General features: G+C 46.4%; 1 protein-coding gene across 4 annotated transcripts in view; it reads left to right on the forward strand.

Moving 5' to 3' along the window:
- Positions 1 to 25202, forward strand: part of LOC139276309 (TSC22 domain family protein 1-like) — a 307775-nt gene that overhangs the window by 210854 nt on the left and 71719 nt on the right. The window contains exon 2 of one of the 4 annotated variants that reach the window (XM_070894107.1): positions 8505 to 8826. The exons of the other annotated variants lie outside the window; for them this stretch is intronic. Coding sequence (XP_070750208.1) covers positions 8505 to 8514 — 10 coding nt within the window. The 3' untranslated portion in view covers positions 8515 to 8826. Of the gene's footprint in view, positions 1 to 8504; positions 8827 to 25202 lie in introns of those variants that run through there. 4 annotated transcript variants of the gene reach the window in all.

Below are 25202 nucleotides of genomic sequence, written 5' to 3' on the forward strand. Positions count from 1 at the left end.
TTGCTAGCACGTAGATTTAATGTTGTAAAATTTCAATGTAGATTTCATATCCTACATGGGAATTTGAAGTGATTTACTGCTCCATGTAGTAATTTGCCTCTAACGGAGCTTTCACATTTTAATTATGTACTGTACCATGACCCTATTTCTGGAAATGCATTACTCCACTACAGTAGGTTAGTGCATATCAACATATGAGCATTTGTTACATCTTTAAATGTTTGACTAGAAAAAAGTGGAGGCTCCTTTCTTTTCGAGAATGCTAGCAGTGCCCTCTGTCACTAATTGCCAGTCTGTTGCGTTACAAGTGTTTCGAAGGAAACTTGGCTGTTATAAATGGGGAAAACTGGACTTGGTTTGTCAGTTTCCTTCAGTTCTTTTTTTAAAAACGTCCTCATTCTGTTACAGTACTTTGTAGCAAAATAACTTTGACACAATTGACATATGAGCTTTTAATAAGAGGACATTTTATATTTAGTATCTTGCAGCAACAGTGTTTCTGTATACAATATGTTTACGTACACTAGCTTTACTGTAAACCAAATGGTTTTCACTGCATTCACATAACAGTATATGTAAAGCATAGTCATCAGCTCCTCCTGGCTCTCAGTTGTCCACATTGCAAATGTGTTGCATTCAAGGCATGTATAGCCTAAAACATTCGTAGATATTACTCGTTGTTTTGGACCAGACATGATTCCTATATTCCTAGTACAGGCAGTTAGGTTTGGTGTATAAATATGTATCATATTTGAACAAATATTTAATAAAATCAATATAAACAATTAATATGAAAGTCAGTTGGGTGTTGCGTTTGTGCAGTGACATGAATAGTATGTTTACCATATCCTGTTGGTAATTTTTACTTCACTTTTTACAGAATACCTAAACTTATAACATTATAGCCTTCACTCTCCCACTGTGCAAGCCTATACAGACATTGCAGCTTAGACTGGTGCTTTTCTCTCTGTTGTTTTTAAGGACGTTGATTTGATAATGAGCATTCCTTCAGGGCTCCGGAATTTATTGTTCAGTTCCTGCTTTTCAAGTCTACCCACCCTGCTTGTTATGCAATGTACCTGAACCTGTCTAACTTAATTTGGCTGCCTTGTATATTAAATGCTCCTGTGGGGTCGATAGTAGCATGTTAACTACAAATAGCCGGGTGTTAGCTGTTCTTTTGAAATGCCTACTACAGCACAAATTTTCTACTTTGTAAAATACTTAACGAAGACAGTTTCAAAAACAACCACTACCACATGCATTTATATTGGATGTTTCAAATAACAGTCACGAGGCACTTTATAGGCAGGATGATAGATTTCCAGCGGGAAATAGGAGAGAAATTAGGCAAGGTGACTGAAGTTTTTGAGAGAACTTTTTGAAGATGGGGAGAATGGAAGCGAAGCTTAGGGAGTTCCAGACTGCAAGGTTGGAATAGCTAACAGCTATGCTACCAATTGGTAGAGGAGGGATGGGCATACAGAGATTTCAAAGAGCACAGAGTTGAGATGTAGAACTAAAGAATCGGAGAATCATAGAATGTTACAGAACAGAAACAGGCCGTTCGGTCCACTGGTTTTTACCACCTGCTCTAATCCTACTCTCCTTGCTCCGTACACATTTTCATATGCCTTTATTTTCAATAAACAAACCAAATCCCTGGTTTTGTATCAAGAAGCACAGGATATAAAACCAATGAGGCAATGTTGAACTTGTACAAGGACTTAGTCAGGCTGCGGTTGCATGTAGCTTTGGGTCCTTCATTATAGAAAGGATACAAAGCAATGAGAAAGGTGCCGCCTAAATTCATTAGAAAGTAACTGCCAGAAAACAGCAACATTGGAGAAAAAATAATTTACGCCGAGGGTGGTTACAATGTGGAATTCTCTGCCACAAATCATTGTTAAAGCAGAGCCCATGAATTATTTTAAAAGGTCATGGTGCTGGATCCGGTATAGATATTGAAGCTCACTTCAGATGCTTGGTTGGTTGGAGACATTCAATTGATGCACCAAGATTTTCACATTAAAAGTAAATGAACATTCCTTTTTACAAATAAATTTGGGAAAGGTCTTCTCTTCCCTCTGCCTATGGAGGAAATATTCAGTGCACAAACTGAAGAATTGAAAGTATATGGTTTTGTTAGGAAACTGATGGTGAGATTTCAAAAAAAAATTGCAGGGCTAAAAACTATTTTGCAGGGCTACAGGGAAAGGGCTGGGGCGTGGGACTAGCTGAAGTGCTCTTGCAGAGAGCCGGCACGGGCTCGATGGGTTGAATGGCCTCCTTCTATGCTGTAATCATTGAGTCAATGAAATTGCTCTAGTCCTTTTGAAATGCCTTTTAAGGTTGCAAAAGGTGTTCACGCTAATCCAGTTTGATCGTTTTTAAAATATTTGTGATGGTGCAAACCTGAAATATCCTAACATACACCAGCTCACCGGTGTTGATGACACTACCCAAATACTAAAAGGCAAGTTGTCGGGTGGGAGGGGGAACAGAAAGAGAAGAGAAGAGATGGCCTTAAAGTCTACTAAGAACTAAGAGAATTAAGCTATCTGAATCATCTACAACGGTCATCATAGGGAATGGGTTGACCAAGGGTTCGTTCTTTCTTCTCTTTCCATTCCTCCCCCCCCCCGCCCCTCCCCCAGACCATCTTGAAATACATAGCTACGAGAGAAGCTGGTCATTCACATTATGCCCACACCATACTTTCTTTAATGGATCTACAGTCTACTCCTGATTGAATTAAGTAATGTAAGTAATAAGGCAAAGTGATTATTAAGGGGGAAAATATTGGATTATTAGATCATTTGAATTAAATGGTTTTAAATGAAGGGAGTAGATTCTACCACACTTTCCTGGCTCCAACACACAACTTTTTCTCCCACTAATAAGCCAGTCAACATGAGCCAGGGCTTACTGGTTGGACCACTATCTGTGTCAGAATCCCTCTGTTTGGCTAGTGCTGGAGCAGTCACTTTATGCATCTTTTATACTCTGTCACCTCATTCCAGAGATGGCAATCTTCTTACACTTCCTCATTATAAACTCAGTATGTAATCTAGCTGGACCTTTGGTATTATTCAGAGTAAGTCACCCCTGTTAATATTCAAACTGGAGTTCATTTGCGATTTTTAGTTACATTAAACATGGTCTACTGTTGCAGGACTTCTACTACAATATTCCTCCATTAATTGACCAGTTTATGGCTAGATCCCTAGCCCAAAGCAGTCCCATCAGCTGAGAACCTTGGCAGCTCTGCTCAGCTATCTAACTTGCCCATAAAGGGTTGAGGCATTAGGCTTGCAGAGTAAGCTACAAGGGCTTGTTGACTGCCCCTCCTTTGCCATCCTGATGGAGTAGGAGGGGCATGGCTTTTGTGTGAGTCAAATTCAGTTTCTGGGAAATTAGCTGTCAACAAAACAGATCCTGCTTTTTTTTTCCAGGAGTCATTTGAGCTAAAACTCCAGTCCTATTGCAAAGCTCTAGACACCAACCTCAAAATATTTAAGTGCTTCAAGATGGCATAGAGTAGTATAAATTCCAAAATGGATCCCTTTGCAAGGGACCAGACTCGTTAAATAAAAACCCAGGTGATGTAGTTAGTTAAGTCAACAAATAGAATGAAAGTTGTTTTTCACTGTAAATTTCAGTGGCCCTTTTTTGTGGAAACCTATTTTCTCTTTTCTGTTTTGTTTCCCATTTGTTTTCTAAATGTTTATAAGAAGCTAATTGCACATGCAAATAGATGTTAAGCTGGTTACAGATCGTGGAGCAAAATACTGTACTGCAGTGTAACGCATGGAAAGGCCGTATAGTGATCAACGTTTTAAAACAAACAACACACACCAAGAAACCCAGTGCTGCTCAGTGAAGCTTGAAAACTATGGGAATGTGACCCAGCCCTAACTTGTGGAATGCAGTTCGGTATCATGAAAAAAACTTTCAAACATAAAGTAGACGTAAGAATGTAATAGTGAACCAGTCTTCCAAAAACACCTAGGCTGATGTCTTAATGCATTCATTTATAACTGACATTGAAGTAGTTGCCTCCGGATAGCAAGGTTTGCTGGTGTAGATCATGTCGATTTACAAATTAATTAACCTTCCAGCATTTAGATGTTTAAAAATATATAAAGGAGGCAGTGCAGCACTGTTTTACTGGAGAGCGAAGGTAAACGGGTATTTTTTTCCTTTTATTTAGTTTCCGCACACCATTATAACACGAGAGGGGTTATGGAGGCGACTGGCTCTTGGTCTTGGGCCAAAGGCTGCTGAGAGGTGTGCCCACTTGATTTGAGAGGATTTGCTGTTGTTTTTCCACTTTCCTTGGGGTTGCCAAGTCCAGAATGGGACAGAACTGGGCAGGTGTGAGACTGTGGCTTGAGTTCTGTGGTTTGCTTTGCCACTTAAGAAAATTAATTTAAAGCCTTGTAACCCAATGTCCTCACATTGAGACACAAGAGTAAGGGCCCAAGTTTCGCGCCACAAAGTGCGCCTAAAAAAAACTTCCAGATTCTCCGGCTCCCAGCTGGCTCTCGGCGCAGCGCAGCATGAGCTGCAGGAGGCGGAGCCAGGTCCCTGCGCTGAAAACAGTGCCGGGACCTCTGCACATGCGCGCTACAATGGGCGCGCATGTGCAGTAGCTCCAGGCGCCCAAAACTGTGTGGGAGGGGCCCGAAGCACGCAACCCCTAGCTCTGGCCGAATGGCCTCACTGGGGCTGCGTGCATAAGGCTCCTCCCACGCCCAGCTCCTGCTTCCTCCCGACCCGACTTGACTCCCGCTTCCCCCGACCCGACTCCCCACCCGCCCCCGGATCGGACCCGACCTGACCCTCTCCCTCTCCCTCTCCCCCCCCCCCCCCCCCACACCAGACCCGACCCGTGCTCCCAATCACCACACACCCCCCCCCCGCATACCCGACCCGACCTGCACTCACCCCGGCCCAATCCGCGCTCCCGATCCCGGACCCGACACGACCCAACGCCACCTACCTGTAAATCTGGTGCTGGGGATGGGCCCCCCCCCCATCTCCTTCTCCTCCTCCTCCCCCACCCCCCCCATCTCCTTCTCCTCCTCCTCCCCCCCCCCCCATCTCCTTTCTCCCCCCCCCGTTCTCCTTTCTCCCCCCCCCCCGTTCTCCTTTCTCCCCCCCCCCCGTTCTCCTTCTCCCCCCCCCCGTTCTCCTTCCCCCCCCCCCCCGTTCTCCTTCCCCCCCCCCCCGTTCTCCTTCCCCCCCCCCCCGTTCTCCTTCCCCCCCCCCCCCATTCTCCTTCCCCCCCCATTCTCCTTCCCCCCCCCATTCTCCTTCCCCCCCCCCATTCTCCTTCCCCCCCCCATTCTCCTTCCCCCCCCCGTTCTCCTTTCCCCCCCCGTTCTCCTTTCCCCCCCCGTTCTCCTTTCCCCCCCCGTTCTCCTTTCCCCCCCCGTTCTCCTTTCCCCCCCCGTTCTCCTTTCCCCCCCCGTTCTCCTTTCCCCCCCCGTTCTCCTTTCCCCCCCCGTTCTCCTTTCCCCCCCCGTTCTCCTTCCCCCCCCCCCCGTTCTCCTTCCCCCCCCCGTTCTCCTTCCCCCCCCCGTTCTCCTTCCCCCCCCGTTCTCCTTTCCCCCCCCGTTCTCCTTTCCCCCCCCGTTCTCCTTTCCCCCCCCGTTCTCCTTTCCCCCCCCGTTCTCCTTTCCCCCCCCGTTCCGTTCTCCTTTCCCCCCCCCGTTCTCCTTTCCCCCCCCGTTCTCCTTTCCCCCCCCGTTCTCCTTTCCCCCCCCGTTCTCCTTTCCCCCCCCGTTCTCCTTTTCCCCCCCGTTCTCCTTTTCCCCCCCCCGTTCTCCTTTCCCCCCCCCCCGTTCTCCTTTCCCCCCCCCCGTTCTCCTTTTCCCCCCCCCGTTCTCCTTTTCCCCCCCCCCGTTCTCCTTTTCCCCCCCCCCGTTCTCCTTTTCCCCCCCCCGTTCTCCTTTTCCCCCCCCCCCCGTTCTCCTTTCCCCCCCCCCCGTTCTCCTTCCCCCCCCCCCCGTTCACCTTTTCCCCCCCCCCCGTTCTCCTTTCTCCCCCCCCCGTTCTCCTTTCTCCCCCCCCGTTCTCCTTTCTCCCCCCCCGTTCTCCTTTCTCCCCCCCCGTTCTCCTTTCTCCCCCCCCGTTCTCCTTTCTCCCCCCCCGTTCTCCTTTCTCCCCCCCCGTTCTCCTTTCTCCCCCCCCGTTCTCCTTTCTCCCCCCCCGTTCTCCTTTCTCCCCCCCCGTTCTCCTTTTCCCCCCCCCCCGCCCCGTTCTCCTTTCCCCCCCCCGTTCTCCTTTCTCCCCCCCGTTCTCCTTTCTCCCCCCCGTTCTCCTTTCTCCCCCCGTTCTCCTTTCTCCCCCCCGTTCTCCTTTCTCCCCCCCGTTCTCCTTTCTCCCCCCCGTTCTCCTTTCTCCCCCCCGTTCTCCTTTCTCCCCCCCGTTCTCCTTTCCCCCCCCCCCGTTCTCCTTTCCCCCCCCCCCGTTCTCCTTTCCCCCCCCCCCGTTCTCCTTTCCCCCCCCCCGTTCTCCTTTCCCCCCCCCCGTTCTCCTTTCCCCCCCCCCGTTCTCCTTTCCCCCCCCCGTTCTCCTTTCCCCCCCCCGTTCTCCTTTCCCCCCCCCCCCGTTCTCCTTTCCCCCCCCCCCCGTTCTCCTTTCCCCCCCCCCCGTTCTCCTTCCCCCCCCCCGTTCTCCTTCCCCCCCCCCGTTCTCCTTCCCCCCCCCGTTCTCCTTCCCCCCCCCCCGTTCTCCTTCCCCCCCCCCGTTCTCCTTCCCCCCCCCCGTTCTCCTTTCCCCCCCCGTTCTCCTTTCCCCCCCCGTTCTCCTTTCCCCCCCCGTTCTCCTTTCCCCCCCCGTTCTCCTTTCCCCCCCCGTTCTCCTTTCCCCCCCCGTTCTCCTTCCCCCCCCCGTTCTCCTTCCTTTCCCCCCCCCCGTTCTCCTTTCCCCCCCCCCGTTCTCCTTTCCCCCCCCCCCCCATTCTCCTTTCCCCACCCCCGTTCTCCTTTCTCCCCCCACCCCCGTTCTCCTTTCTCCCCCCCCCGTTCTCCTTTCCCCCCCCCCGTTCTCCTTTCCCCCCCCCCCCGTTCTCCTTTCCTCCTCCCCCCCCGTTCTCCTTTCCCCCCCCCCCCCGTTCTCCTTTCCCCACCCCCGTTCTCCTTTCTCCCCCCACCCCCGTTCTCCTTTCTCCCCCCCCCCCGTTCTCCTTTCCCCCCCCCGTTCTCCTTTCCCCCCCCCGTTCTCCTTTTCCCCCCCCCCGTTCTCCTTTTCCCCCCCCCCCGTTCTCCTTTCCCCCCCCCCCCGTTCTCCTTTCCCCCCCCCCCGTTCTCCTTTTTCCCCCCCCCGTTCTCCTTTTTCCCCCCCCCCGTTCTCCTTTCTCCCCCCCCCCCCCCCGTTCTCCTTTCTCCCCCCCCCCCCCCCGTTCTCCATTTCCCCCCCCCCCGTTCTCCTTTCTCCCCCCCCCCTGTTCTCCTTTCTCTCCCCCCCCCCGTTCTCCTTTTCCCCCCCTCCTTCTCCTTTCCCCCCCTCCTTCTCCTTTCCCCCCCTTCTCCCCCCATCCCTCCCCCCCTCCTCCCCTCGCTGTCAGAAACACAGACAGACAGAGAGATAGAGAGAGACACTGACAGAGACACACTGGGGGTGGGTGGGGCATCCCGGCATGCTGTTGGAGGGCTCCCGGTGCTGCAGTCGGTAAGTAGAAAATGTTTTATTTATTGATTTAAAAAAAAATTATTTCTTATTAATTTTTTTGATTGATTTATTGATGTTTTATAATTATTTATTGATGATGGCTCTTTATTTGTAAAACTGAATTGTTTAATGTTTGTAAACTTCCCTTTAAACCCCCCCCATTCCCTACGCCTGATTTGTAACCTATGCCTGATTTTCTAAGGTTTTTTCAAGCATACAAAAATCTTCACTTACTCCATTCTAAGTTAGTTTGGAGTAAGTTTTCACTGCCGAAACTTTGAAAACAGGCGTAAGTGGCCGGACACGCCCCCTTTTGAAAAAAAATTCTGTTCCAAAGTGAACTGTTCTAACTGACTAGAACTGGAGCAAACTAAATGCCGAGAATTTGAATTTCTAAGATACTCCGTTCTACACCAGTTGCTCCAAAAAATCAGGAGCAACTGAGGCCGAAACTTGGGCCCCAAGTTTGGGAAATGTAGAACTTTTAATTTAAGAAGCAGAAATTCTCTGTTCATCTTACAATTTAGGAATTTCTGGAAATCCCCATTCAAAATCTGGACTCTCGACAGGTAGCAACTAAACTCTACTCTCCTTCTCTTTCCCCCCCCCCCCCCCCCCCCCCCCCAAACGCACGGAGTCCACTGACTGAAATGTGGCAGCAAACACGAAACTAAGTTCTACCAATCTGTGCAGTATTTTAGTATATCAGTGCACTATACCTTTGGACCTCACCTAACCTAGTTGTTAAAAAATCTCTAAACTTGACTTGTGAATAATTAACAGCACTTTTGTATTATGGAACTGTAATATACTTTATATTGAAGGTTGGATTGATCAGCACTAGAACAACTGCACATGAGTAAAGCCAAGATGATGGACCCAAAACCATGTATTGCTCGTGGGAGCCATTGACCACTGGAGAGATTTTATTTTGCTACCGGTGATGCTTCTGATCAAAGGCACCAAGTGGAATCCCCTCCAGTGGGCATTAACGATGGCAAGTGCTGCTAATGCACTTGTGTTGGAGGCAAGAATGGTCATCAAAAAGAGCACAAGAGTGGCTATCAAGAGGTTCCATTTTGAGCAGGGTTTGTACTGCTTAAAAGTTAGGGAATTTGTCTGGAGTTAGCTGATGATGAATGGCTCTCCCATGTTTCTGTACAAAGATGACAAAACGCGTTTGCTCTCTTGCTGTTTAATGAATAGGCACACAAAGAATTTTTTGTAACAGGAAAGGGTCATTAGGCCCAAACAAGGTGGTAAGAATTTCTTGTGAAAGCTTAGTATGTGGGCATAATAACTTAGAACAAAAACAAGACAAATATTTATAAATGTATTTTATTATCCCTATGGCTCCAAATATAAAACTACATTACTATAGATTCCCTGCCTGTGTTCATACCTCAAATATATATCAGAAAAGTCTGGATGCTGCTAGAAATAGGCTAAAATCCAACATAATGCTGCATGTTCAGACTAGCTTATGCTCCAAATCCATGCCAGTGAAAACACAGATTAATCTCAATTTGCACATTGACTCAGATTGACATTTTAGTCAATTAAATCAGTGTCACAAATGACATTGTATGTGACTGACCATTGTAAACTATCCCTTCTCAACCTGTTTGTAGCCTTGGACACGATTTACCACACCATCCTCCAATGCCTCTCCTCTGTTGTCCATTTAAATGGGACTGCACTCACCTGGTTCCACACTTGCCGATCAAGTCATAACCAAAGAATCTCCTGCAATGGCTTCTCTTCCAAGTCCCACACTGTTACCTCTGGAGTCCCACAAGGATCTATCCTTGGCCCCCCTCCTATTTCTCATATACATGCTTCCCCTTGGCGACACCATCAAAAACTAAACGGCAGATTCCACATGTACACTGACGACACCTAGTTCTACCTCACCGACACCACTTCTCGACACTCTCACTGCCTCTGCTTTGTCAGAATGCTTGTCTGACATCCAGTCGTGCATGAGATGAAATTTCCTACAATTAAACTTTGGGAAGACTGAAGCCATTATCTTTGGTTCCCTCCACAAACTCCATTCCTTAGCTGCTGATTTCCACACTTTAAGATGCTCTTTAAAACCTACCTCTTTGACCACATTTTGCAATGTTAAAGATACGATATAAATGCACATTGGTGTTGTCAAATAATATTCTTCAACCTAACTTTACATTTACTGTCCAAATGTCCATTTCTGTCATCTTTATGCCCCCTTTGAAGTGAGATTGACAAATTAATGTATATTTGTGTTAAATTGTGAGCTTGTTAAACTGCAGGTATATATCTGCACTTGTAACTCCAGAGACTGCCGAATTCATTTCATTGCGGACCCTTACAGCTAGCAGAGAGAGGGAACTTTCATCCATCTGGAACCTGAGTTCAAATCCAGCGGAGTGTGAAAGGATGGTGTTCCACCCAGTCTCCTATGCTACATAGTATACTGTTGTAGAGTAAGGCTAAAGCAAACATCTGTAAATTAAACTTTGGTGTAGAGGACCTGGCCTCAGGACCCCCAGCACAATATGTCCTGTTAATAGTGTTAATGATTCTTGGTGGATACCAGCCTTCTGGGAGTTATTGAGCGAGGAGTCTGTGGTTTGGTCAACTTGATAGAAAAACTTAACATTCACAAATTAAAGATTGTGCAACTTATATACTTGGTTATGATAGCCTATGTGACTTTGACCGTGTTAAACTATCCCTCCTCATCCTTCTCATTCCACAGTTTACCACACCATCCTCCTCCAATGCCTCTCCTCATCCAGCTGGGTGGGAGTGCCTTCACCTGATTCCTTTATATAGAATTACATAGGATTTACGACACAAAGAGGCCATTCGGCCAAACCAGTCCATGTCGGCGTTTATGCTCCACTCAAGCCTCCTCCCGTCTTTTCTCATTTAAATCTATCAGTATAACCCTCTATTCCCTTCTCCCTCATGATTGTCTAGCCTCCCCTTACATGCATCTATACTCTTTGCTTCAACCACTCCCTGTGGTAGCGAGTTCCACATTTTCACCACTCTGGGTAAAGATGTTTTTTCTGAATTCCCGATTTGATTTCTTGGTGACTATCTTATATTGATGTCCTCTAATTATGTTCTTCCCCACAAGTGGAAACATTCTCTCTCTATCTACTCTTATTAAAACCGTTCATAATTTTAAAGACCTCTATTAGGTCACCCCTCAGCCTTTTTTTCAAGAGAACAGAGACCCAGCTTGTTCATCCTTTCCTGATATCGCATTTCTGGTATCGTCCTTGTAAATCTTCTCTGCATCCTCTCCAGTGCCTCTGTATCCTTTTTATAATATGGCGACCATCCCGACTATTCTTCCCTTTTATTGATGTGCCTGTAAAATATTTTACTATTTTGTTTTAGGTTTCATGATAATTCAATTTCATAGTTCCTCTTTGCCTTCCGAATTGTTTTTTTGACTTCTTGACTTGGTCTGTAGTGTGATTGATCCTTTGTTATCTTTTATCTCGATCCATATGGATTCTCTTTTTGACTTCCTGATAGCTGTGTCACTTTTTTTCTACTGCCATTGTTTTCCCTAATAAGTACAGCTACTTCACCTCTACTTTGTCCCCCTCTAACTCTATCCTTTCTTATCTATCCAGCATATCCAAAGAATCACTTGCAATGCCTTTGCTTCCTGATCACGCTGTTGCCTCTGGAGTCTCCCAAAGATCTATCCTTAACCCCTCCTATTTTTTATCTACATCATGCCCCTTGGCGATACTTCCGAAAACATGTCAGATTTCACATTTACACCGGTGACACCCAGCACTGGATGAGCAGAAATTTCCTCCAACTAAATATTGGAAAGACCTAAGCCATTGTTTTCGGTCCCCCCCACCAACTCCATCTCTCTCCCTGGTCACTGTCTGGCTGAACCAGATCGTTCGCAACCTTGGCGTTCTATTTGACCCTGAGATGAGTTTCCAACCACATCAGCTCCATCACCAAGACCGCCTACTTCCACCTTCGTATCATTGCCCGTCTCCACCCCTGCCTCAGCTCATCTGCTGCTGAAACCTTCATCCGTGCCTTTATACTGCTAGACTTGACCAATGCAATGCTTTCTTGGCTGACCTCCCTTCTTTTACACTCCATAAACTCTGCTGCCTGTATCCTAACTCGCACCAAGTCCCATTCACCCATCACCCCTGTGCTCGCCAACCTACGTTAGCACCCGGTCCAACAATGCCTCAATTTTAAAATTTGCATCCTTGTTTTCAAACTCTCCATGGCCTTGCCCCTCTCTATCTCTGTAACCTCCTTCAACTCTACAACTTTCTGCACTACTCCAATTCTGGCCTCTTGCGTATCCTCAATTTTAATCACTCCACCGTTGGCAGCCGTGCCTTCAGCTGTCTAGGCTTTGGAATTCCCTCCCTAAAACTCTCCTCCTTTCCACCACGCTCTCTCCTTTAAGATGCTTCTTTAAAACATACGTCTTGACTGATCATCTCCTTACATGGCTCGATGCCAAATTTTGTTTGATAATGGTCCTGTGAAAAGCCATGGGATGTTTTACTACGTTAAAGGCGCTATATAAATAAAAATTATGATGTGATTTTTGCTGTTGAGTTTTCACAGACTCAACAAATTTTAGGAAAAAAATGATACTGTGGCATTTCATGCTGATTAAGCATGATGTGTTGAGATATCAGGTTGGTTACTTTGTATGGACTAGCATACTGGTCTTATCAAATCGAAGTGTATCATTGCAATCCATGAATTCAATGGTACTTTAAGTTTGTCGACTCTCTTTTCCTTTTGGGCGTCAAAAAATATTTACCTGTCTTTTGTATAGAGATCAGGGAATTTTCAGTGGGAACAGACCAGGTCCAAGTACAATCTGTGTGTATTTGTGTATGGCTGTCTCCGATTAGAAAAGGTCACCAGCATATTTTCACAAATCACTGAACCTCAATGTTCAGCATAATGTACTTTGTCCGTGCGTGACAAAGTGTGTGTGCTTACAGAGATAAGATTAGGACAACAGACTGTATTTAATGACAAGGTGTGAACTTGAAATCTTTCTTTATCAGAAAGTACACTGTTTTTCTGGAAAATATTTGACTGATTGCATAAGCAGTGCCTCATCGTCATCATGCTACCTGTAGCTGGTACACCAGAATCCCCATGAACACCAATTTGCTTTTGGTATCATTTCTATGTTTTGTGTAATGCTACCTTGGGGAAAAAATAGTCTGACTGCAATAACTTGTTTCAGCACAATGTAGTTTACTCTTTAGTCGGCCTGTTGAGCAAATTCCTAGGAATTTTATGAATTGGGTAGTTTTCAGCTGATTCACATAAAAGGGAGTAAATGTCACACTTGTAGACATAAAGGAAGCCTTATGTGTGTTTTTTTTTCTTTTGGTACAGTGCTTGTAGGAGTTACTTAGCCTATGGTTAATCATGTCTTAAAGTGGCAAGCTCCCAAAACACATCATCTAAAAGTTCTTCCCCACTCTCTCTTTTCCCCCCCCCCCCACTTCCCCCACCTAATTTGTAGTTATTTTTTCTTTGCCCAATTTGAGGTTCCCTGACTGCCATTCCGCAACTAACAGAATGAGGAAGACAGACTCTGCCAAAGCTCAATACACTCATCAACCACCAAAGGCATGCTAGAATGACTTGTTCTCTGTTGTTCAAAAACATTGGGGCCGAAATTTATTACAGCCAGAAAGCAGCAGTGTTGAGGCCTTTTTTCCCCGATTAGCGCCGCAAAGTTTGCGTTAGCCATTGGATGCAAATTCAGCTTTTTGACCACACAAATGTTCCAGTCTTATTAGCCCTTCAAATCTGAAAGTTTACAGTCTTAATTGAGGCGTTATTCCCATGGGAAATTCACCTCTAGGGTGATGTGGCAGCTGCCATTGCAGCACAAGCACAAGGGAACGAGCGTATCGGTGCTGCTTTGGAGAGGATGGCCGCGGCTCTGCAAGAATCGACGGAGCATCTAAGTGGCTGCTCGCATGCAGTCTCGGCTGGATGCCTCCCGAGACTTCAGTGTTGCTTTCACGGCTGGGTCCACCACAGAGGACCTTCCGGTGTGGTGCCATAGCATCGATCTGAGCTCTCTCAGATTGGTGCTGGTGGTATTGTGCTGCCCCTGGTGAGTTACTCGGGCTCCTCGGGCCAGGATACGGATGATGCGCTCCCTCTGGTTTGCAGCATTCCTGGTTCAAGACCTGTCACTCCGCCAGCGCCTCCACGCGTGGCCTCGCTCGAGCCAAGTCAGACTAAACCCTCCCAGAAGGGTGTTGACAAGTCTTCAGCCAGCCCTTCCAGGCCCAAAGCTGCTCTAAGGCATCCTGGAAAGACATCTGCAGCTTCCACACAGGGAACACAGCAGTCCTCCCAGACCCATGAGGCAGCCACAGGGGAGACACTGAGGCAAAATTGCAGGTTAGGCACGTGTAAGATAGGCAATCCCTCGAAGTCGAGAATGACTTGCTTCCACTCTAAAAGTGAGTTCTCAGGTGGCTGAACAGTCCAATGCGGGACCTACAGTCTCTGTAACAGGTGGGGCAGACAGTGGTTGAAGGAAAGGATGGGTGTGGAGCCTTGTTTGCTGCATACTCCTTCCGCTGTCTGCACTTGCTTTCTGCATGCTCTCGGCGACGAGACTCGGTGCTCAGCGCCCTCCCAGATGCGCTTCCTCCGCTTTGGGCGGTCTTGGGTCAGGGATTCCCAGGTGCCAGTGGAGATGTTGCACTTTATCAGGGAGGCTTTGAGGGTGTCCTTGAAACGTTTCCTCTGCCCACCTGGGGCTTGCATGCTGTGTCGAGACTCCGAGAAGGGTGCTTGCTTTGGGAGTCTCGTGTCGGGCATGCGGACGATGTGGCCTGCCCAGCGGAGCTGATCACGTGTGATCAGTGCTTTGATGCTGGGGATGTTGGCCTGAGTGAGAACACTGACGTTGGTGCGTCTGTCCTCCCAGTGGATTTGCAGGATCTTGTGGAGGCAGCGTTGGTGATACTTCTCCAGTGTTTTGAGGTGTCTACTGTATATAGTCCACATCTCTGAGCCATATAGGAGGGCAGGTATCACTATTGCTCTGTAAACCATAAGCTTGGTGCCAGATTTGAGGTCCTGGTCTTCAAAAAACTCTTCCTCAGACAACTGAAGGCAGTGTTGGATGTCATCATCGATGTCTGCCCTTTGAATCCCGAGGTATGGAAAATAGTCCACGTTGTCCAAGGCCTCACTGTGGATTTTGATAACCAGGTGTCACTTCTGTGTGGCGGGGTCAGGTTGGTGGAGGACCTTTGTCTTATGGATGTTTAATGTAAGGCCCATGCTTTCATACGTCTCGGTGAAGGTGTTAACGATGGCTTGGAGTTTGGCCTCCGAGTGTGCGCAGACGCAAGCGTCGTCTGTGTACTGTAGTTCGATGACCGAGGATGGGCCGATCTTGGATCTAGCCTGGAGGCAGCAGAGGTTGAACAGATTCCCATTTGTTACCATGCGGAATGCTGAGCTGGGGCGACGATTCCAGTCTGAGCCTGGATTGAGAGAGAGAGATCTCTTTTTTTTTTCCTCCTTTTCTCTTTATTCCTATTTCTTTCTCTCTCCCACTCCAATTTTCTCATTCTGTTTCTCAATCCCATTCCTCACTTCTATCCCTTTCTATTTTTTCTCTTGCTCTCTTTCCTCCCCTCCCCCCTCTCTTTCCTCCCCTCCCCCCCTCTCTTTCCTCCCCTCCCCCCTCTCTTTCCTCCCCTCCCCCCTCTCTTTCCTCCCCTCCCCCCCCTCTCTTTCCTCCCCTCCCCCCCCTCTCTTTCCTCCCCTCCCCCCTCTCTTTCCTCTTTCCCCCCCTCTCTTTCCTCCCCTCCCCCCCTCTCTTTCCTCCCCTCCCCCCTCTCTTTCCTCTCCCCCCCCCTCTCTTTCCTCTTCCCCCCCTCTCTTTCCTCTTCCCCCCCTCTCTTTCCTCTTCCCCCCCCTCTCTTTCCTCTTCCCCCCCCCTCTCTTTCCTCTTCCCCCCCCCCTCTTTCCTCTTCCCCCCCCCCCTCTTTCCTCTTCCCCCCCCTCTCTTTCCTCTTCCCCCCCCCCCTCTTTCCTCTCCCCCCCCTCTTTCCTCTTCCCCCCCCCCTCTCTTTCCTCTTCACCCCCCCCTCTCTTTCCTCTTCTCCCCCCCCTCTCTTTCCTCTCCCCCCCCCTCTCTTTCCTCTTCCCCCCCCCTCTCTTTCCTCTTCACCCCCCCTCTCTTTCCTCTTTCCCCCCCCCTCTCTTTCCTCTTCTCCCCCCCCCCCTCTCTTTCCTCTTCTCCCCCCCCTCTCTTTCCTCTTCTCCCCCCCCCCCCTCTCTTTCCTCTTCTCCCCCCCCCCCTCTCTTTCCTCTTCTCCCCCCCCCCCTCTCTTTCCTCTTCCCCCCCCCCCCTCTTTCCTCTTCTCCCCCCCTCTCTTTCCTCTTCTCCCCCCCCTCTCTTTCCTCTTCTCCCCCCCCTCTCTTTACTCTTCTCCCCCCCCCCCTCTCTTTCCTCTTCTCCTCCCCCCTCTCTTTCCTCTTCTCCCCCCCCCCTCTCTTTCCTCTTCTCCCCCCCCCTCTCTTTCCTCTTCTCCCCCCCCCCCCTCTCTTTCCTCTTCTCCCTCCCCCCCTCTCTTTCCTCTTCCCTCTTCCCCCCCAGAGTGTGGATTCTGTGCTGAACATCCTTGGGTTTGGATTTTACTTTCTTGTCTCTCTCCGCTCCCTTTGGCTCTGAGATCTCTGCCACTGTGCACTGGCCCTAAAGGCTGGCGGGAGCACCATCAGCTGAAGGGCCGCCTTTTTCATGCTGAAAATGGGTCCGGGGGTGGAGCGGCAGCGGTGTTCACTTATAGCACATCACTCCTGCCACAAGCCCCACAGCACCACGAGTCAGCAGTGGCACACAACGCTGCAAAACCTCCCTGGCCGAATCTATGTCGGTGCCGGCCAGTTGAGCCCAAAGCGGCGGCCATTCGATTTTGACGAATGGCCGCCGCAAACGAGCAGTAACGGTCCTTCCCGGGACCATGAATTTCAGGGCCAATATTTTCTCCTCCTTCACGCCCCTCCCCCACCAAACCCCACTGGAAGATACCTTATCACCCAGTTTCTTTCTCCGCACTCCCTGGCTCATGGGAGGAACTCGGTCTGAGCCGCATTAAGAATAATATTTGGGGCCCTGGGCACCAATGCATTTGGAGTTCCACCGCAGCCCCTTCATAACCTCTCCCCTCCCCGATCCATTAAAATACAAACATGTAGTAAACTATGCAAAGAACAGCATTAATCAGAAAGCAAATCATATCACGACATACTGCGCTTAAATGAAACTGATCCCGCAGTCGTGCAGTTTTTCTGCGTTATGGTGAGTTTTACTGGGGGCCTCATGTTTGCTTGGGGCTTGTGGGTACGGGTATCAAGAGACCTATCCGTTAATCCTGGATCAGTGCTCGAATGGTTTTCAGTGGGACATCTCCAAGAGTGCTTTTTTTATGTGCTTGGATATTTATATGGAATTCCTTTTATTTTTTCAATGATAGAATGGGACATCTGTAGCAGGCATAATGAGAGATTGTAGTGGATGGAATTGATGGGGGTGGGGAGGGTGGATGGGTGAAGAGAGGAAGCTAGTGAATCTGAGTGTTTAAACTATACTGAACAAAATATGCTGCATCTACAATGTCTGACAAATGATGGTGAGTTTGGAGTCTGAACCAATCTTTACACCGGGCTTTACTTCTGAAACTCGTATTCAAGCTTGTGGTGTACACTTTCTATAAGATAGTAACCAGGCATTTTATTTGCATATGTACAATGGATCTTCTGCTTGCAAATGGCTCTTGTAATTTTCTATACCTCCGATGTTTGGGCCATTGTGCCTTGGGCCAGAACTATATACTGTACTCCCAAGTGTGGACGTACAAGTGATTGCACCGCCTCCACATAACCGCATTAGATTTGTATTCACTTTTGCAGATATATAATTTCTAGAATTAAGTTAGGATTTATTTTTGTTGTCTTATTTCAATGTCTAGACTTGGATTGTGCAAATTCAAGTTTACCTGAGATACCTTCTCAGTTTCAATGGCGTCAATCACGAGTGTAAGTGGATACTACAACCCTCGCATGCTGGCGTAGATCCTCACAATATTTAATCAAGGGTGGGACAATAGTACCCCCCCCTGTAATTTGAACCGGACATTCGTGCCTTTCACTCATCCTCCAATATTTTTTGAAGATGAGCCAACACCTGGTATGGTGTGGCCAGATACTTTTCATTTAAGCTGTTTTATTTCATAGCGTGTGAACTTACAGAGCAACAGTTCTAATCAGATGCATTTTCCTTGCATCGGTGGGATGTCTTGCTTTATTTAAACAAAATAACTGCTAACTACTTCTGCATTCTCCTTCAGAACCAAGTGAAAGTGTGCCCTTGCTGATTTCTGTTTAAAAACTGACTGCCTGTGCCTCTCTCGTGTTGAGAACCTGAGAGAAGGCCCTGTCATGCAACCTCTGGTCAGCTCACAAAACCAGAGACGTCCCAACACAACAGGTGTGGGGTATTTATGGATTACTGAGACAAGTTAACAAATTACTACTTATTTACAGTATTTAGGAAAACATCAGCATTTTAACCACCTTTCGTTATGGTGTGAATGCACTTTTCATTGAAGCACACTCCTAAATGTAGCTCTTTCTAAATACTTTTTGTGAAAAAAAGATGGACCAAATGGCTTTTGTTATCTACTATTTAGTGAATTAGCCAACTATTTATTACCCTCCATAATTCAAGACATCAGTTTTCACCTGTACCGAAAACTAGAAAGCACACGACATATAAATCATTTTTTTTAAAAGCCACGTAAACATTCCCAAAACATTGCCCAAGCCACCATAACACAACACAAAAAAAAATTAACAGAAAAAATAATTTTACTTACCTTAGGAGTCCGTTACTTAGCTCTCCGCTGTCTGTATCGTTGGACCACCTGATTTCCCAGGCAGTCACAGCGGTGCGCGCTTTGGAGTATACGGGTCGGGCAAGAGTCAAAACTCGCGCCGATGTCACAACCAGGGGTGTTGCACACTGGCATAGCTCTTCCTGGTGGTGCTGCTCCACGCCGCCACAAAACCTGACCCGAGGGTCCCAGCTGGAGGCTGACCGCCCAGCCAGAACACCTCACCACCTCCATTGCTGCCACTCCGGGGAGGAGCCAAAAATCCACCCCATAAACTCTCACATAGCAGATTGGAATATATTCTACTGTACTGTAAACTTTTATGGTTCGGTGGAATGCATTGGCATGAGAAACAGTTGAGGCAGATAACATTGCAACTTTTACCTCATCTACTTTCTATTTGCTTGATTCACTTACCAATCAGTAGTCCTGTGCGACATTCCAATCACAATTTACATTGAACTAAATGTTAAAACATATGCCCCTGTTTACAATGAATCTTCCATCCCCCAGCTATAATGCATTAGTTTGAGTGCAGCATAGCTATGGCAAAGCAGAGGAAGATACAGGGGGAAAAGTGAAGCAGTAGTTTGGGGTTGTGGTTGCTTAGGCAATGGGTGCTCACAAACACGATGGGCTGAATGGCCTCCTTTCTGTAGGATTAATTTATAGAAGCCGAGAAATTAACGTTTGTCTGTGCACATAAAGTATACACACTCTAAGTGGGTGATCTGTGGTGCAAATAGAAAAGGACAAGACCATTGCCTGAAAATATCCAGTGTGTGAAATATTTATTTATAACTACTGAGTTATAAATGGCTGAGTGCACTGGACACATCAAAGGCTACGGACCCTGATAACATCCCAGTTGTAGTGCTGAAGACCTGTGTTCTAGAACTAGGGCCAGGCAGTAGAACTCACTGCTGTTCTTCAAATAGTGGCACGGGATCTTTTACATCCACCTGAACAGGCATATTTGGGGCCATGACTTAACATCTCATGCAAAGAACATCACCTCCAAACAATGCAGCACTCCTTCAGTACTGCACTGGCGTGTCAGCCTAGATTATGTGCTCAAGTCCAGGAATGGGACTTGAACAAACAAACTAATTCGAAGGTAAGAGTGCTACCAACTGAGCCAAAAGCAAAATACTGCGGAAGCTGGAATCTGGACTAAAAACAGAAAATACTGGAAATCTCAGCAGGTCAGGCAGCATCTGTGGAGAGAAAGCAGCGTTAACGTTTCAGGTCGATGACCCTTCGTGACGTGCTGAGATTACCAACTGAGCCAAGCTGACTAATCAATCCCAATATTAATAAACACCATTTTACAACACAAAACTGTCTTTGTACACAGATGTTTGTACTATTCTTGATTGTATTAAATGCAAATATTTACCCTCACTATTGCTGTCCTTGACATGAGTCCCTGAAGCTGCTGCTGTCCTCGTGTCTGAATACTTCAGACTCTAAACTGGAAGCTGAGATACCAATCAAGGCACCAGTATCACAGTTTTAAAAAAAACAGAACATGCTGGAAACACTTAGCAGGTCAGGCAGAATCTGTGGAGAGAGAGAAAGAGAAATTACCTTTTGTCAGAACTGGAAAAAGTTAGCGATATAACAGGTTTGAAGCCAGTACTCAGGCAAGGGAGGATGAACTAAAGGGAAGGTCTGTGATAGGGTGGAGGGCAGGAGAGATTAAATGACAAAAGGGATGATGGTGCAAGGCAAAAGGCCTGTTACATCTCCAACTTCTTCCAGTTCCGATGAAAGGTCTGCTGAAACATTAACTGTTTCTCTATCCACAGATGCTGCCTGACCTGAGTATTTCCACCGTTTTCTGTTATTTCAGATTTCCCGTATCCACAGTATTTTGCATTTGTATCAATATCACAGTACCCTGTTTTAGACCAGTAGAATCGTATTCTGGTTGTGCAATGGGGAAATTCCAACATCTCAAAGATGCTAATTTTATCATTGTAAGTGGGTAATTTTTTATATGCATGCAGCATTTACATAGCTATGAACTCAATGGAAGTTCAAATTTATGTATTATAGCTGGGGGTGAAAGATTCATTGTAAACAGGGTCATGTTTCATTATTTTGTTCAATATAAATTGTGATTGGAGTGTTGTACAGGACGCTGATTGGTAAGTGCATCAAGCAAATAGAACTTTGTTCTTTTTCTCTTTCTCTTTTCCCCCCCCACCCCACAAACCCAAATAGATATGTGGAATGGTTAATGCTGTTGTGATTAAAACACAGCCTTCATGGTGGAAGAATAACAACATGCATTTATATAACACATCTGATATAGCAAAATGTCCCAAAGTGCTTCACAGTAGCATTATCAAACAAAATTGACACAGAGCCACGAAGAGATATTAGGACAGAGAGGGAATTCCAGAGCTTACGGATTAAATATAGAAACTTTCTGCATCATATTGTTTTTTTTACAGGGCAAAGGTATTTTTTAAATAACTCGACTTGAGATACTATCTCTATCTCCTAAACTACATGATGAAGTTTGGGGTTCTGTGAGAATGCAGGCTGGTTCTTTGATCTGCAGAGTCAGGATGCAGAAACTTTGTCCGAGATGCTAATCAAGTTACATTTGGTCGAAGCTTTAGTGGGTATGTGAAGGCTGGGCTAGGTGTTAACACCTGCTTAGCAAGTGCTTTCTGTTTTCAATAGCAGAAACCACTGGAGATATTCCGGTCGGGCAGCATCGGTCGAAAAAAACGCCAGACAGCTGGCGTTTCGGGTATAAGACTTTACCTCAGAACTGAAAGATATTGCAGATAAACAGCATTTAGAAAGGAACAGAACAAGGGAAGATTGCATAGAATGACCTGTAAAGTGCTACGGTGGGGACCAGGAAAGGCAGAAGTGATGTACACAGGAGACAAAAGAAGCATGAGAGAAATTAAAGAAATGAAAGACGTACACAAGACTAGAAGAGTTTAAGATTCTCCATCCCACACCCACTCTGACTTCTGTCTTTGGCCTACTGCACTGTTTCAATGAAGCACAGGGACAAGCTCGAGGAACAACATCTTATCTTTCTACTGGCCACTTTGTAACCTCTGGCCTTGTCTTTAACAACTTCAGACCTTAACTATAGTTTCCATTTTCTCTCCAGCAGGTGCTGACAATGTGGGATGGGTTTGTCCCTGTGTTTGCAGGGATGGTGGAGGTGAACAGGTTGATGCTAGGGGTGAGGACCCCAACCCACCCTCCCCTCCCATTGGAACACTGCTGACTGGTGGTCTGTACCCTTGATGTTGACCTACTTTTCGATTCCACCAGACTCCTGGGCCACTGGAGCCTGCTCCACTTTGTCAGATTTTCACACTTCCCACTCTACTTACTATTCCCTCTCTCGCTCTTTACACACTCTGTCTTGTAAATGTTTTTTCTTTGATTTCTCCCCTCATGTCCCCTTTTGTCTCCTGTGCACATCACTTCTGTCATTGAACCATTTACTGATTCCCACCTTAGCAACTTGCCTGTGTGTGGTCTTTGTGACTGTGTGCTTCTCTCCCCTCCCTCCCTTGTGCTGGTTATCTGTAATATCTTTCGGTTCTGAAACGCCAACTATCATGTGTTTCCTGCGCAGATGCTGCCCGACCTGCTGAGGATCTCCAGTGTCTTTTTGTTTTTGTTTCAGGTTCCTAGCATCTGCAGCATTTTGTGTTTTGTTCCTTTCTGTTTCCATGATGCTCTAATTATACCATTGAACGTGATTGATTGACGGCTCTATTCGAAAGACGTTTTCATCTGGAGTATTTACTGCAAACATTCTTCAATATATTTATGTCAGTTTTAGTTGGATCTAAATTAACGACTAGACTCCATACATCAGGCAAACGCATCACCTCGGCCACTGCAGCCATTACATTAGTAAGTTTATGAAAGACCATTTAACATAAGAACATAAGAAATATGAACAGGAGGCGGCCAATGGCCCTTTGAGCCTGCTCCGCCATTCAATAAGATCATGGCTAATCTGATCATGGACTCAGCTCCACTTCTCCACCCACTCCCCATAACCCTTTATCCCCATATCGTTTAAGAAACTGTCTATTTCCGTCTTAAATTTATTCAATGTCCCAGCTTCCACAGCTCTCTGAGGCAGCGAATTCCACAGATTTACAACCCTCAGAGAAGAAATTTCTCCTCGTCTGTTTTAAATGTACGGCCCCTTATTATCATGCCCTCTAGTTCTAGTCTTACCCCATCAGTGGAAACATCCTCTCTGCATCCATCTTGTCAAGCCCCCTCATAATCTTATATGTTTCGATAAGATTACCTCTCATTCTTCTGAATTCCAATGAGTAGAGGCCCAACCTACTCAACCTTTCCTCAAGTCAACCCCCTCATCTCCAGAATCAACCTAGTGAGCCTTCTCTGAACTGCCTCCAAAGCAAGTATATCCTTTCGTAAATATGGAAACCAAAACTGTACACAGTATTCCAGGTGTGGCCTCACCAATACCCTGTATAGCTGTAGCAAGACTTCCCTGCTTTTATACCCCATCCCTTTTGCAATAAGATTCCGTTGACCTTCCTGATCACTTGCTATTCCTGCATACTATCCTTTTATGTTTCATGCACAAGTACCCCCAGGTCCCGCTGTACTGCGGCACTTTGCAATCTTTCTCCATTTAAATAATAACTTGCTCTTTGATTTTAATCTGTTAGTTTACTGCAGAAACCTCTCAGATTATCGTACTGTGCAAGAAATAAGCCTTTAAAATATGTTAACTCCTTGCGGACCAATTCAATTTCAGTATTTCCACCATTAGAATCTTTCTTTTGTCTTTCAGCTGCTCTCTTTTTACTAGAAAATAATTTGTTAGTTTTAACCTAAACAAAATGAGTAGACAGGAGACAATGGGCATCAGATCTCTGGTGCCACATAACCTTAGATAAAGTGGTACTTCATCCTGAAATAGATTTTCCCACTTATATAAGGGTGCAGATTTTGGTCTGTTTCTGAAGCCCCTTTCCCAAGAACATGAGTTTAAAAACTCTGGTGGAGGAACTGTACTAATGTGATTGGAAATCTTTAAAACATAAGGATAGAAGGAGCGCTAGTTTCATCCAGCTGGGACCCTGGAAATGTCACTTGTGCGCATTGTACAAATTTGCTGAGGTAATGCTCTTGGGACCTTAAATCGCCTTTTCTCATTGTTAGAATCATAAAATAGTTACAGCACAGAAGGAGGCCATTCAGTCCCGGCTCTCTGCAAGAGCACTTCAGCTAGTCCCACGCCCCCTCCCTTTCCCCGTAACCCTGAAAATTCTGTTTTATGTTGCTTTCTGCATGCATTTTCTCAGTAACTAGCTGAGTGGATGTCTGTCCATCTGCTTAGCTAAGAAAGGGTGCAAGAATGGCATTGGAAGAAAAGTGGAAGAACTCGAACAAAATCTTAGGTGAAGGATGTGGTTTGAAAGAACTGTTTTGATACTGGCAATTTTCAATCAAAATGCTGACTGGTGCGTCATTGGGTGGATGGAATCTATTTTAATTATCACTTGGATACATGATCAACATAAGACCCTTTATTATCATAGTAGTGTATTCTCATGCAAAGGATGATAGTGCCAACAAAGAAGGGAACATAGGTTCATGGTAGATGGGTGCATTGATGCCTATGCAGGCCTAGATATCATCTACTACAAACTTCACGTAGCCACGTTCGAGTGGGGTGCAGGGGTTAATCCCTCTAGTTAATCCCTCTTGTTAATCCCTCTAGCATTACCAATTTTTCATATCTCGCGTCTTGCCTTCACATTGGCACGGTGTTGTAGCTCAAAGCCCTTCACTCTTGCTCTGTTCAGCACAGCATTACTACATAGTAAACAATTTGCTATTGTGGTAGATTGGTGAAAGAATTTTGTCTGCCAACAATTTCACAAACACCCACAGTTCTCTGAAAAATCTAATCCATGAATTGATTCTGAACAACAAATTTAATACTGATGGGGAGTTGTTCATGCAAGGAGTGATTAACCTGTGAACTGGGCTTCCAGGTAGGGTTGTGGAGCAAATACCCTGCAATCGTTCAAACAGCTGCAGGTTCTTTCTAGAGGGATGAGTTGCAGTGGGAGAATAGTCACCACCTTCTGTATCTATCTGCTGGATAATTTGTGATTGTTGCAACAGTGAAATCATTATCAGCAATGTGACTGTTGTGAATCCACATCTTATGGAACTACTTGAATTCCAACAGTGTTGACACTACATCTGAACAGACTAGTTAGTTGGGACTTCTCAGTACAACCAAGTGGCCATCAGAATATTTTTTTAAATAAAAGCTATGAAATTGCTAATGTTTCTCTAGCTTTTGGGATAAATAATGACCTAATGTAGGCTGAGAAAAGTGCAAACAGAGCATTACAATAAATCGTTGCACACCTCCAGGTATCAGTAAGCTATAAAATTGCATGTATTGCTTAATGACCCAAGACTTGTGTCACTGTAAAATTAGCCATTCAATCTGGCTAAATATTGGCCACTATAAGGGCATTGGATCGGGATAAAGGAAGTAAG

This window comes from Pristiophorus japonicus, chromosome 11, assembly GCF_044704955.1.
Source record: "Pristiophorus japonicus isolate sPriJap1 chromosome 11, sPriJap1.hap1, whole genome shotgun sequence".
NCBI lineage: Eukaryota > Metazoa > Chordata > Chondrichthyes > Pristiophoridae > Pristiophorus > Pristiophorus japonicus.